Source organism: Apodemus sylvaticus, chromosome 7 (genome assembly GCF_947179515.1).
Source record: "Apodemus sylvaticus chromosome 7, mApoSyl1.1, whole genome shotgun sequence".
Taxonomy (NCBI): domain Eukaryota; kingdom Metazoa; phylum Chordata; class Mammalia; order Rodentia; family Muridae; genus Apodemus; species Apodemus sylvaticus.
In genome coordinates, this window is record NC_067478.1 from 63831222 (window position 1) to 63844717 (window position 13496).

The window sequence follows — 13496 nt, forward strand, 5'->3', positions numbered from 1 at the left end:
CTCTTGTTTTTGGCTTGTTTCACATTTTCTCTCTGACCAGTTTCATCTCTATTTCTGTAAGCCCCCATGGATACCTAGCTACAGCCGCCTCTGTGGGAGAGAGGTAGGCCAGGCCAGGGAAGAAGGAGGCCAGGGAGGGTCCAGTGATGACACAGGCCACACTGAGGGCCGTGAGCCTTGAGGTAGACTTGTGAGTTTCTTTCACACTTGGAGTTGGGACAGTGGTTCTTTTGGGGGTTAGGTTTTTTTTTCTTTTTTTTTTTTCTTCTTTTTTTTTTCTCCTTTTTTCCCTCCTTTTTCTGTTACTCTGGGCAATGATATAGGTGGAAGGGGTCCCCATTAAGGGGCTTGAGGTAGGAGTGCTTTCGGGCTCAGTGGGGTTGAGGCTGAGGCTACTGCCCCGCTATCCCCCAAGGACATTCATTCCGGCTGAGGTAGGTGCTGAGAGTCACAACAGCTAAAATCCATCCTGAGAAAACAGGGTCAGAGCAGGGCGGGCGACAGCATCAGGCCGAGTTGCAGCAGGGACATATTTTTGGAGTATAATTCACTTTTCCCCCACCTCTCTTTTTTCTCTTCCTTTGTTGACTTTTGAATTTTGAGTTTTAAAGGAAAACGTTTGTTTCTTAAGTCCTGTAGGCAGCAGGCAGTGGTGAGGGGGCATTAGCTGGAGCCGGGAGAGGCCTTGCTTGTAGGACCCACTGGGCCCTGTGGTTTGGGAACCCTGTCCTTCACTGGCGAGCTCCTAGGACATCCAGATCCCACGGAACAGGAAAAACCTCGCCTTTGACCTGAGAATGGGGTACCACCGTCGGGAACACACCAACGCTGGCTATTGCCCCCAGTGAGCTCACTGCGGAGCTGCAACTGCTGGAGGCTGGGTAGTCTGGCCTTCACTGAGGAGCCCAGAGCCTACATCCTGGGGTGCTGGGATAGACCCAGGCCCTGCACAGGGGGACGTGGCTTCTGTTGTCCTCCCTGCCACAAGGTTGAAGCCTTGGAGTTGCACCATGGAAAGCTGGGTCTCCTCGCATGGAGCAGGGGCTCCGGGATCCTGAGGAGGAAAGTGTCAGGTATGGAAGTCAGTTTCAGAGTCAGAGATAGGTAAGGACCAGACTCCATCCCACCCCAGGGTGTAGGTTCAGCAGACGCATCTAAACTTTTCACCCGGCAGCATACTGTCACCAAAAAGATCATGCTGGAGACCATTTAGTCAGTGAAGTGACAGAAAAAAATACTTTCTCTTTTCCCCTCAAGGGTCTTAATGTGTAGCTTTGGATGGCCCAGAACTTGCTATATAAGCACGTTGGCCTAGAACTCATAGAGATCCACCTGCCTCTGGCTCCTGAGGGCTGTGATTAAAGGTGTGCACCACTAGGCTGGAAATCATAACTTTTTTTTTTTTTTTAAAGGAAGGTATTATGTAGCTCAGGCTTGCTCTCTATATAGCTGAGGATAATCCTGAAACTCTGATTTTCACACCTCCCCCTCCTGAATGCTAGGATTACAGGTGTACACCACCATATGTGGGCACACCCTGTTTTAAGTCAAGTTACGATATTTGTATTGGACCACATTCATAGCTGTTACCCGCCAAGTGCAGAAGCACGTGGCTCGCAGGCTAGCCAGACACGCTTGGCTACACCTAGACTGACTCCCAGCCTGACTCAGGATCCAAGGAGTTAGATATCCTGTCCTATGGTCAAGATGTGGGGATGGGCAGCCCTGAGGGGGTCAGAGAGTGGGGAAGAGGGGTTGGAGGCTGGGCACTCACCGTGGGTCTGGAGCCCGGCTGCCCAGCTGCCCCAGCTGCCCCAGCTGCCCCAGCGGTGGGGAACAGCTGTTCCAACTCCACGTGCTTTTCATCTCGGCCTAGCTGGCCCCCGGCTCCTCTGCTCACTCCATTTAGGGCCAGGATACCAGGGTCCCTCTGGCTCCGGGGACCCTGGGGAGGGGAGAGCTGGTTTTCCACATCCTTACACAGGAGGACCCTAGGAGGTGAGCCAGATGTTAGGGGAGCACCATAGGGATAGAGGCAGACAGAGGATTGAGGTGCCGGCTCTGTTGCCTTCCCCTGCAGCCCCTCCTCCCCAGACTCAGAACTCACCTGCCCCTCTGGCCAAACAGAAGAAAGAGGACACAGAAGATGATGCAGGTGACTCCGATGTGGATGCCGATAACAATGCCTGTAGTGGACGTATGGTTGGTGACCTCTTCCTTCCGGCAGTCACAAGGGGGAGTCAGGGCTGGAGGGGAGGGCAGGTTGGGGCGCGGCTTGCCTGGCCTGAAGCAAGACTCCCCAGCTCTCTGGCTCTGCTTGACCTCTCTGACTTTTTCTTTGGGACCCTATCTCAGTCTTCTGGGCCTTTCTGGTATTTGCTAGGACAGCAGCTCTATGCCAGTTAGCAGGACTAGTGCTGTTCATTTTGAGACAACAGAGCCTCATGTAGTCCAGGCTGGCCTCAAACTTGTAGCTGAGGATGACCTTCAACTTTTGATCCTCCAGCTCCTTCCTCTTAAGTGATGTGATTAGAGATGCTATGCCCGGTTTCTGTGGCACTGGGGGTAGAACCCAGGACTTTGTACACATGAGGCAAGCACACTATCAGCCCAGTTACAGTTCCAGCCAGGACCAGCTGTGCTTTGTTTTGGTTTTACGGACCATTTCATCCTGGACATATTTTATAAAGTAGGTATTCTTAACCTTGTTTCATAACAGAAAAAAATAAATAAATAAAACCAGGGTGCTGTGTGCCTGAGGCTACAGATACTGTGCTCTCTCCTAGCCTGCTTACCACACATCCTTCTCCCTGCAGGCCAGGCTGCAGCACGGGTCCTATCCTTAGCCCTCACCTGTCCTCTCAGAGGCTCCCTTCAAAGACACAAATCGGACCGTGGCGTTTCCGTCTCCATGCTGGTTGTAGGCGAGGAGCTTCACCTCATACACGGTGCTGGGGTCTGCAGGAGGCAGGGCTATTGAGCAACGTCCCCTTCCCTGCCAGGCACCTTTGTCCTGGAATGGAAGGGACACCACCCCTAGCCCCCAGTACCACACCGTGCCCAGCTCCACCCTCCTCGGGCCTCACCAAGCTGGCTGAGGTTGTAAGATGAGACAGTTCCAGGGAGCAAGATGGGGCCGGTGAAGGAGGCTGCGCTGACTGGGCGGTAAAACAGCTTGAAGCCCCCATTGTGTTGGGCCAGCCGAGGCCAGGGCTTCCACAGCAGTTGTAGAGAGGAGCTGCCCAACAACCGCACAGATAACGGGGGTGGCACAGGGGCTAGAGAGCCAAGAAGTTAGCAGTCAGTGGGAGCTCTACATTTCCACCCGTGACCCGGAACCACAGCCCCCTGGTCTCTGCATAGGGCATGCTCTTGCTTAGACAGCATCTCTCAATGAATCAGAAAAGGCTGCCCCTTCCTCCCAGCACAGCCAGTCCCCACCCAGCCTCAGGACGAGGCCCCTTGTTCATTCAGTACACAGCCTGAACAGATACATGGGATGGTTCTGTTCTGACAGCCTGAGCATCCTTTTTGTTGTTTTGTTTTGTTTTTGAAGACAGGGTTTCTCTGTGTAGCCCTGGCTGTCCTGAAACTCACTCTGTAGACCAGGCTGGCCTTGAACTCAGAAATCTGCCTGCCTCTGCCTCCCAAGTGCTGGGATTATAGCCTGAGCATCCTTAATTTTGTATGACAAAGTGATGGTTTGCGTATGCTCCGCCCAGGGAGTGGCACTATTAGAAGGTGTGGCCCTTTTGGAGTAGGTGTGGCACTGTGGGTGTCGGCTATAGGACCCTCATCCTAGGCTGCCTGGAAGTCAGTCTTCCACTAGCAGCCTTCAGATGAAGCTGTAGAACTCTCAGCTCCCCTGCACCACACCTGCCTGGACGCTGCCATGCTTCCTGCCTTGGTGATTATGGACTAAACCTCTGAACCTAGAAGCCAGCCCCAATGAAATGTTGTCCTTACAAGAGTTGCCTTGGTCATGGTGTAAACCATAAGACACCCACACTCCTCACCTTCACCCAGGGTGCTGGCCAGGGTGGGGACAGAGGCTAAACTGGCCCCCCGTGGCGTGTAGGCCTTGATGTAGAAGCTGTAGGCAGTGGAGGGCTCAAGGTCTCTCACCAGGTGCTGAAAGGTGCTCTTGCTGACAGCTTCCTGGTACTCCAGCTTGGGTGAGTCTGGGAGGCAAAGAGTAGGGGGTGTTAAGGGATAGATAGGTAGGAGTCGTAGAAGCTTCGGTAAACTGAGGTCAGGGAGCAGGGGGCCAGAAGGAAAGGAAGGTGTTGGGTCAGGATGTTATGTGTGGTAGAGGGTTAGCTACTGTGAGGGTAGGTGACAGAGCTCTCCTGAGGGTCACTACCCACCGGCAGCCTTCCTGATGTGCAAGACATAGCCAATGATCTCCTTGGTGTGGGCCAGAGGCTCACTCCAGGACACTCGAACCTCAGTGGAAGACACAGAGACGGCACGGACATTGCGTGGGGGGCCTGGTAACCCCTCGGCCCACAGCACGGTCAGCCTGGCGCTGGCTTGCGATGAGCCAGCAATGTTCTCAGCCACACATTGGTAGATGGCCTCATCCTCAGGACCGACTCCAGAGATGCTCAGTGTGCTGCAGGGAAGGGAGAGCCTGAGGGGTCGGCCACACCTCCCACTCGAGATAAAGAGACCGAGTTCCTCCTCGTCAGAGCGAGACTTGTCTGCACAGGGGTGAGGGGTCTAAAACTTAAGCCCGGGCTCGCATCACTTTCCTCTGGCTAGAGATACACAATATATTTGGGCTACTTATTTTAGACCACCGTCTCCTCCTGGGATAGCATCCCAGCACACACACACACACACACACACACAGACCTGTTATTGTTCTTGAGCCTGACGTGGCCACCTGCCCCCAGCACTTGTCCATTCTTCAGCCATGTGACATGAGGTGGTGGCTCACCCTGAGCTTGGCAGGTGAACATGGCTGTGGTCCCAGCTGGCCTGGAGATGGACTGAGGATGCTGGACAAACTCTGCTGGGGCTGAGCGGGTAGAGAGGCATAGGGGTCATGTAGAGAGGACCGGGGACAGCCACGAGGGAGGGGAGAGGGGTGGTGGGTCAGAGAAGACTACTCCCAGGAGGCCAGTAGAGGCTCTGTGTCTTCTTCCTTCACCCCAGCGTCTAGGAAGAGGACTCCATCTTAAGGACTATTCAAAAGACTGACATCTGTATCCGAAAGCAATCAAGCTGAGCTCCCTGCTCAGGAAATTGTTAAATAAATAAATGTGCTAATAGGGCTGACTGCACCTCCAAGGCTGTAATGACAGGAGATGGATGAGCCCTCCCCCTTCGCCACCTAATTCCACTTCCCCCCAATCCCCGGCTTGCTCAAGCCTCTATTAACACTCAAGAATGAACTACTCCATCACTTTCGTGTGGGCAGATTCACCACGGGCACATAGCATGCTAAACAAACAGCATTTAGATCCCACTCCCCCCACTTCCCAGCTCCGTGCCCAGGCCCCAGGAGGAGACAGCCACGGGGAAAGCCCTGGGAACGGAATTGAGGCTGGCTGCTGTGTGAGAGGAGATGACAGGTACAGGGGAGCACACAGCAGGCGGGTGTGAGCGTGGAAGTGGCACACGTGTGAATGAAACGGCTGCATGGGAAGGGGCATGTGTGAGCTCGGGGAGTGACCCGCTGAGATCATGGGAGGCAAGTCCATGAATGCCACAGCCCTCTGGTGCTAATACTCATACTCTGGGGGAGTCCTGCTGCCTTTGACCTGGCAGGAGATGTGTGAGAGGTGAGGGGCGGGGCTAGGGTGAGGGTAGATAATGCTGGAGTGAGAGAAGGTTCTGGTCTCTGGCACAGACCAGAGATGCTGAGGGGGCACAGGAAGGGTTTGGCTGCCCCATACCTTGTACCACCAGCCGTCCCTGGGCTGTCCTCCTCACTCGGGTGCCAGGCCTGTTGGCCGCACAGACGTAGACACCTGAATGCTGCACGGTCACATCTGAGATGATGAGGTTTCCCGTGCCCAGTACCTGGATGCCCTCCACCCCAATGGGGCGGCCGTCTGCAAAGGAAGTGGAGGGGGAGCCAGCTGTGTCAGGGAGATAGAAAGGATAAGAATATCCCAGAAGGCTCATCCCTCCACCAGGCTTCCAGAAAGCCCTGACCTATGGCTCTAACACAACTCCTCCCCAGATCTCCAACAGTGGCAGGGAGCCCTGGAGCCCAGCAGCAGGGGGACAGTGTTCTGATTCTAGCGGGAAGACCGCTAGCTGATTTGACTGTTGTTTGCTTTGTTTCTAGACAGCGTCTCCCTGCATAGTCTGGGGCAAGGTCCTTCTGTTTTAGACTCCTAGGTGTTGGGATTTAGGGGTCACCTAAGACCACTAGAAAACATGGATTTTTATGATTCCTTTTGTTTGTTTGTTTGTTTGTTTGTTTTTGGATTTGGTTTTTTCAAGGCAGGATTTCTCTGTGTAGCATATCTGTCTTGAAATTCACTCTGTAGACCAGGCTGGCCTCGAACTCAGAAATCCGCCTGCCTCTGCCTCCCAGAGTGCTTGGATTACAGGTGTGTGCCACCACCGCCCATCTGATTTTTAAGATTCCTAACTAGCAAAATTACAGTTTTGAAGTAGGAATGAAATAATTTTATGGTGGGGGGGCTCACCACGACACAAGGAACTGTATTAAAGTATCCAGCAACACTAGGAAGGTTGAGAACCACTACCTAAATCCCATAGAGGGTTTGGATTTGATTAGCAGTTGTTAAGTTCTGCGGCTGAATATCTGTTCTATCTAGGATGCTGAGGCGCATGCCCAGGGATATAAAGGCTCTGGGAAATTCCTCAGTAAAGGGCCTTGGTTAACTGTTCCCCACACGTATTAGGCCCCTGAGCCATTCTTTCTCTCCTGCTAGGAGAAATGATGGAGCAGATGGCCCCTGAAGTGCCTAGTGGCTCCTGATGATAGCCTCCTCTTTGCAGCCTCTCCCTGGGACCCAGACCCTCCCCCCACCCCAGGGATCAGATTAGCACAGCCAGAACACAAGGAGACAGCTCCCCATTCAGGCACTGAAGTGGTGAAATCTACTCCATTATCCCACACGGCCTCCCCCCCCCCCACTCCCCCAAGCCCGTCCCCCAGCACTCAGCTGCTAGTGTGGCATAGTCTCCCTGTGAATGTGACCCCACCCCACCCCCTCTAGAGGCTCCTTCCCCCAGTGACCTTTCAGCTCAGACTAGTGGCCCATCTGCACCCTTTCACGGCTTTCTTCAGCTGCGTGGGGATTCTGGCTGGGCAGACTTGGGAGCAGGCAAGCGCGGCGGGAGGGGAGGGGGACGGGGCGGGGCTGAACCACGGTGGGATGCTTGCTGAGATTTTGAAGGCTGAGGATTGCATAGTGGGGGTGTGGCCAGGCACGGAGGGTGGGATGGGAGACACTGGGTGCTGCAGAGAGTTCTAGGGGCTAGAGAGACAGGACTGCCTGTACTCGGTAACCCAGGGAACTAAGCCAGCCCCGCCGGGAGAGAGAGAATGTAACAGCAGGCTGACCTCCAGAGAAACTCAACCCCTCCCCAGGCCACAGGGAGAGGATCGGATTGACCCTGGTGGAAAACAAATACAATGTAAAGCCCCCCCAGAGCTGGGTGATGAGACCGTGAGACCAGCCCTTCCAGGGGGGTAGGCTGGTCTGAGAGCAGAGAAGCGGGGATAAGGCTCACCCAGGCGGCTCCAGGACACAATGGGGCGCGGGTTGCCCGTGGCGACACACTCCAGCACGGCAGTCTGGTGCACTGTCAGGGTGAGGTTCTCAGGCCCCACAAGGATGGTGGGCTCCTTGTAGGTCCCAGGGCCCGAGCCTGGCAGGAGAAACCCGCATTTCCTTATTTCATTTGGAAGCTTTTTCCACGCCCCCTCCTGCCCACGCACGACCCAGGGTACACACCAGTCCCCAACCAAGTTCTGAAGACAAGGAGATGTGGAACCTGCGGGTCCTGACAAACGCCCTTCCTCTCCCAGCCAGGCCTTTAGCATTGGGAGAGCTCAGGGAAACCATGCTGCCCAGAAAGAGAGGGCTGGAGACCAACCTCAGGCGCCTTCTTAAGCTGGTAGGGCCTCTGTAACACTGGGGAACTGGGTCTGTCTGGTAGTAGATCAACTGAGAGAACCATGCAGGCCAAAGGAACTCACCTGACACTGTGAGCCTGGCCCCGTGGCTGACCCGTACACTAGCAATGTTTGAGGCCACACAGTGGAAGACACCACTATCCTCAGTCCGAAGTCCCGTTATCTGCAGGACTCCCTTGGGCAGTAATGTGTACCTGTTAGGGGAGGGCAGAGGTGACTACCAGCACAGTCCTTGCAACCTCAAGCCATGGGGACATAAACGGAGACATGGGCACTCACCCAACCGTATTGCTGTGATCACAGATGCTTGCTTGCTTACTGGGTCCCTCCCAGGTGGGCGTACCCTCCTAGTCCTGATAGCAACACACCCAACACTCACACACTCTCATGAGCCTAGAAGCTGTGCCTAGTGAGCCACGCAGACCCACAATTCTGACTGCAGCTTACACAAGTGGCACTGTCCCAGCCTGTAGGCGCTGCCACCAACTTCATCCCAAGCCAGTTTCCCGGGTCTCCCCGTCCTTCCCGCAAGAGGCTCACCTCTCATGGTCTGTGTTGATGGGGACTCTGTTCTTCTCCCATGTGATCAGGGGCTTGGGAAGCCCATGGATTTGGCACTGAAATCGGGCCACACCACCCTCCTCACCCATGACGGCCTGGGGGTGTACGTGGAAGTCGGACATAGCTGGGGTGACAGAAAAGGGGAGACGGATAAGGTGCACTGTGGAGGTGCAGAGGGAGAGAGCTGAGGGGTCCCCCTCTGAGGAGCAGAGTCTTCTTGAGGCAGGGCAGTAGCTCAGGGGTCATAGCAGCCCTTCCTTCAGCCCTCCCCACCAGTAGGCAGACTCCAACCTATAGGTGACATAATCTTTAAGATACCTGGAAAGGAGGCACTGAGATAAGACAAGGTCACCTACAAAGCTCAGAAGTGAGATCCACCAGAGTTATCAAAAGAAGACCAAAAACCAAACCAAAACAAAAAGCATGACATTTTAAATACATTGACAACATTGTACCAGAATGAATTCATGGCTTCCCTTGGCTGTGGCATGGACATGCCTGGCAGGCCAACTCCAGAGGGACAAACTCGTGAAGGCTGCGGGAGGTTTCCACAGGAGGGAAGGGTCTCTCAGACCTCACAGAGGCCACCTAGAGACAGACACTTCCCCTACGTTGGCTAGTTTATGTTTATCTGCTGTGACCTGGACAGCATAAGCCACATTCTACAGAAGTGGAAACCAAGGCCCAGAGAGGGAGCTGGTTAATCCACCATCACCTAGTACAGTCATCGTCAGCAGTAGCTCTGCCAGACTCTCCGGGATCCAGTGGCTTTTTCTTCTTTTCCTTCCTTCCTTGCCCTCTCCCCTTACACGCAGCTCTTCTGCAGTTTCCACGGGCGCCCCAAGAGGGTAGTGTATCCATGCAAGGTGACAGGCCCTCTCAGAAGACTGTCAAACCTTCCAATCTACATTTCAATGTGTCATAAATATTCAAGGACCCCTCCCCACCTTGGGGGGGGGATCAGACTCACACTTAAACTCTGATCTGCAGAGGGGGCCCGTGGTGCCCCCTTGTACCCCCAGCTGGTTAAGTGTTCTTTCCACCCTGTTCCCACCCTGGCTGCAAACCTGGGGGTGGGGGGAGAGCCCCTCCCAAATGAGTTCCCAGCTTCAGCGCTGGGAACTGAGATTTCATTAAAATCCACTTTGCTTCAAGTGCAGGAAGGCGGTACACCATCTGTCCAGGCTGCAGCCCCTCCCCTCTGGCACTCCATCAATTGGGACAGTGGCTCTCTCCCTCCCAGAAGGAGCCCCCCCCCCCCGAAGCAGCAGGGACCCCAGAGCTTGTTGCTGGCTGTCCCTGCTCTGGTCTCCCTGGCATGCCTAGACAGCCCTCCTCATGGCCCCAGTGTTTCCTCTTAGGCTCTCTCAATCTAGTCCTGTTCTGGACTCCGCCGGCCGCAGCTCGGCAGCTTGAAAAGATGAGGCCGAGCCTTTGTGCCTTCCCCTCAAGAGTCTCTGGGGGCTGGTTCCTTTGTGGCCATCCCCATCTCATTTGCATATGGTTCATTAAATATAAACATGCATAAAAATCCCCTTCCCAGCCTGCTCCTCTCTGACGGCCTCCCGGGACTGTGGTAGGCGGGTGTGCACAGCTCCTTGGACATGTGTTCTGGGCTGCGTGTTTGCTGGGAAGCCTGGCGCTGTCTCCTGTATGTGGCCTGACCCCATCTGGACCACAGTAGGGGTTTGAATCAGCCAGCTACCACGGCAGTGGGTCTGTGTGTTTCTGTGGTTGTGTAGTTGATCAATCATGAGTATCTCCCTGTGGGTAAAGTTCTTGTGGACAGGATTGGGGGCCTGGACTCAGGAGGGGAAGGCAGGTGGTCCAGCTGAGGTCCCCATCAGACTTGAGGAGAGAATCTCCTGGGAGCATCCCGAGGTCAGCCTGCCCCGCCTCAGGCTAAAGGTTGTGCTTGGCCAAAAGCCTGTGGGTCAACCTAGGACTAGGGAGTGGTAGAGAAGGCTCCAGGCCCTGCCCAGCTTAGCCTCCAGGAGGTAGGGCTGGAGACAGATCTTGGGGGTGGGGGGAGAGAATTCAGGCTACAGAGTCTGCTATCTTATCCCCTCCCTCAGACCCTGCCTATGTAGGAGCTGAGATCACCTCAACCCAGCTGGAAAGGCACAGTAGCTCCCTACACACCCCACCTCTTCAACCGGGGGCTAATGGCTCTGCTGCCTGCAGATGCCTGCCTCCTCGATGACAGAAACAGCCTTTTTTGCCTCTAGTTCTCAGTCTGGACTCTGTGTAGGTTCTAGAACTGGCCTGAGGAGAGGCAGAAGAGGTTGCTGTTTCTCAGTCCTAGATGCTGGGATGGAGGAGTCTGGCCTCTGCTGGGCAGCCCTCCCTCAACTCCCCAGCCTCAGGAGACTGTCAGCACAGCAGGGTTGAATATAGAGATGCTGAAAGGAATGCCGGTGCTGGCAGGGGCTGGACGAGGGAAGGGGTCAGTCCGCATACCAGTAGGATCACTGGATTCCTAAAGGTCCCCTGCATGGTCCCACTGCCTGCACCAGAGTGGCCCTTACAGTCCCTGAGTGTTGTGCTTGCTAACACACTACACTCACTCTGAAGGGCTGCTTTGCTTGTCCAAAAATGCTAGAAAACCATTTTGAACCGAATCCTTATGTCTTGCAAAAGGGGCACTGGCGCCTGGGCCTTCTGTGGAATGGGACGGGAGGCGGGAGGTGGGAGTGTTCCTTAGTTCCCCAGCCAGTTTCTGCTCTCTGCAGGGCTGGGAACCCTGCAGCAAAGGGCATCTTAAACCAGGGCTCTTCTCCTCTTAGCCTCCTCTTCCTCCCCGTCCTCCTCTTCCTCCTCCTCTTCCTTCTCCTCCTCCTCTTCCTCCTTCTCCTTTTCCTTCTCCTCTTTCTTCTTCTAGATATTTATTTTTAGCAGGGCAGTGGTGCTGCATGTCTTTAATTCCAGCACGTAGGAAGCAAAGGCATGCAGATTTCTGTGAGTTCAAGGACAGTCTGCTCTACAGAGCAATTTCCAAGACAGCCAGGGCTAACCAGAGAAACCTTGTCTTGAAAAACCAAACAAACTAAGAGATACTATTCATTTAATTTTATTTTATGTGTAATGGGTATTTTCCCTGCATCTCTGTCTGTACACCATATATGTGCCTGCTGCCCAAACAGGCCAGAAGAGGGAGCCTGCTGGCCTGGAACTGGAGTTACAGACAGTTGAGAGCTGCCATGTTGGTGCTGGGAACTGAACCCAAGTCCTCTGCAAGAGGAGCCAGTGCTCTTAGCCGAGCCAACTCCCCAGCCCCAAGCAGCCTTTTTTAATTTTTATTTATTTATTTGTTTATTTGTTTATTTGTTTATTTATTTATTGGATTTTTTTCAATTTTTTGTTTCTCTGTGTAGTCCTGGCTGTTCTGGAACTCACTCTATAGACCAGGCTGGCCTCGAACTCAGAAATCCGCCTGCCTCTGCCTCCAGAGTGCTGGGATTACAGGCGTGCGCCACCACCTCCCGGCTGCTAAAAGCAGCCTTTTCTTAATGGCTGGAAGGCAGGTCATGAGTACAGATAGAGTTCGTTCCTCAGCTTCCCCTGGGGTCTGGCTGGCCTGTCAGGGGTGCTTGTGCCCTGTCACCAAGCCTTCTGCTCCCCTCTCCTCTCCACATCCTTCACTCAGTCTCTGCTCTGCCCGAAGGCTTGCCGAGAGCTTGCAGCCTAGAGGCTTGCCTCTAGTTTATGCAGCATGAAGGAAGGACTAGTGCCCTTCAGGATCCTCAGATTCTGCTCTTACCTTTGCCACAGTCTCCAGGCCAGAGAGCTGCTCAGCTAGATAGAGAAGTTTTGGTAGGTAGCCCAGGCTGGCCTCAAACTCAATGCTTCTTTCGCTTCCCCTGTACTGGGGCTCTAGGCATGAGCTTCCATACCTCAGCCAGGGGCGGCAACGTATGCCGTAATCCAGGTATTCGGGAGGCTGAGGCAGGATGGTCATGAATTCAAGCCAGACTTGGGCTTCACACGGGGATTCTGAATTTAAAATGAAAATACAGTCTCCTCATGTTTGGCCTTGAGATAGCAGTGCCGGGTTCCTGGGTACTTTTATGTTATTAACCTTCCAGGGAAAGGGTTCCTGGGTACACATGGAACATCAGACTACCAGTGAGACCTCTGAGTTCCCCAAACACGTCACCACAGAGGCCACTATGGTTGAAGATTGTGGAGGCTGGTTACGGCTATGGCCGGTATTAGCTGCTGAACATTAAATCGTGCCGTGACTGCTGGTGCTTTCCACTTCTTCAGACATTTGTTGGTCCTCTGAGGACAGTTTGGGTTCCTCACTTCAGCTGAATGACAGGAACAGTAACAAAGTAGGTGGGAACCCTGCCAGGTATGAGGGCCCAAGGAAGCAACAGAGGGAAGAAGATGGCCAGCATCCTGTCCCCTCACATTCCCTGACCCACCATGGGTACAGCAGGTTATGGCAGAGACAAGAGGGGCAGAGAGTGAGGCCAGCAACCCTTGGTTGGAAGGAAACAGAAATGACAGGAAATGGTCCTGGACACCCCTATAAATCACCCAGAGGGACGGGATCTCCTGAGAACCAAGTCTACAGCAGCTTCGGAGAGGAACTTATTGCCTGGTCCAGGGCTTTTTGCAGAGGTCAGGCCTGGATTTGATTAGACAGGCTCCAGGGGGACACCGAGGGCAGGGGAGGATGGAGGCAGTGGGCTGGGAAGGGAGTGCAGGTCTCCACCTCTGGCTGCAGTCAGATTCCTATCTGGTGAGGAGATGATAAAAGAAGCTGTGGGCATATTTGGAAAATGCACACTTTGTCAAAGTT

At 54.2% G+C, this 13496-nt stretch overlaps 1 protein-coding gene across 2 annotated transcripts in view; it reads right to left on the reverse strand.

The window, feature by feature from the left end:
* Nucleotides 1-296: 296 nt before the first annotated feature.
* The window catches only part of Igdcc3 (immunoglobulin superfamily DCC subclass member 3), a 50356-nt gene continuing 37156 nt past the window's right edge, over nt 297-13496 (reverse strand). The window contains exons 3-14 of one of the 2 annotated variants that reach the window (XM_052188019.1): nt 8669-8813; nt 8192-8322; nt 7723-7860; nt 5904-6062; nt 4858-5023; nt 4368-4615; nt 4017-4181; nt 3087-3278; nt 2854-2958; nt 2108-2186; nt 1775-1991; nt 297-1054 (exon numbers count right to left, since the gene is read on the reverse strand). In XM_052188019.1, coding sequence (XP_052043979.1) covers nt 851-1054; nt 1775-1991; nt 2108-2186; nt 2854-2958; nt 3087-3278; nt 4017-4181; nt 4368-4615; nt 4858-5023; nt 5904-6062; nt 7723-7860; nt 8192-8322; nt 8669-8813 — 1949 coding nt within the window. In that variant the 3' untranslated portion in view covers nt 297-850. Of the gene's footprint in view, nt 1055-1774; nt 1992-2107; nt 2247-2853; nt 2959-3086; nt 3279-4016; nt 4182-4367; nt 4616-4857; nt 5024-5903; nt 6063-7722; nt 7861-8191; nt 8323-8668; nt 8814-13496 lie in introns of both variants that reach the window. The other variant, XM_052188018.1, reaches the window with a different exon arrangement.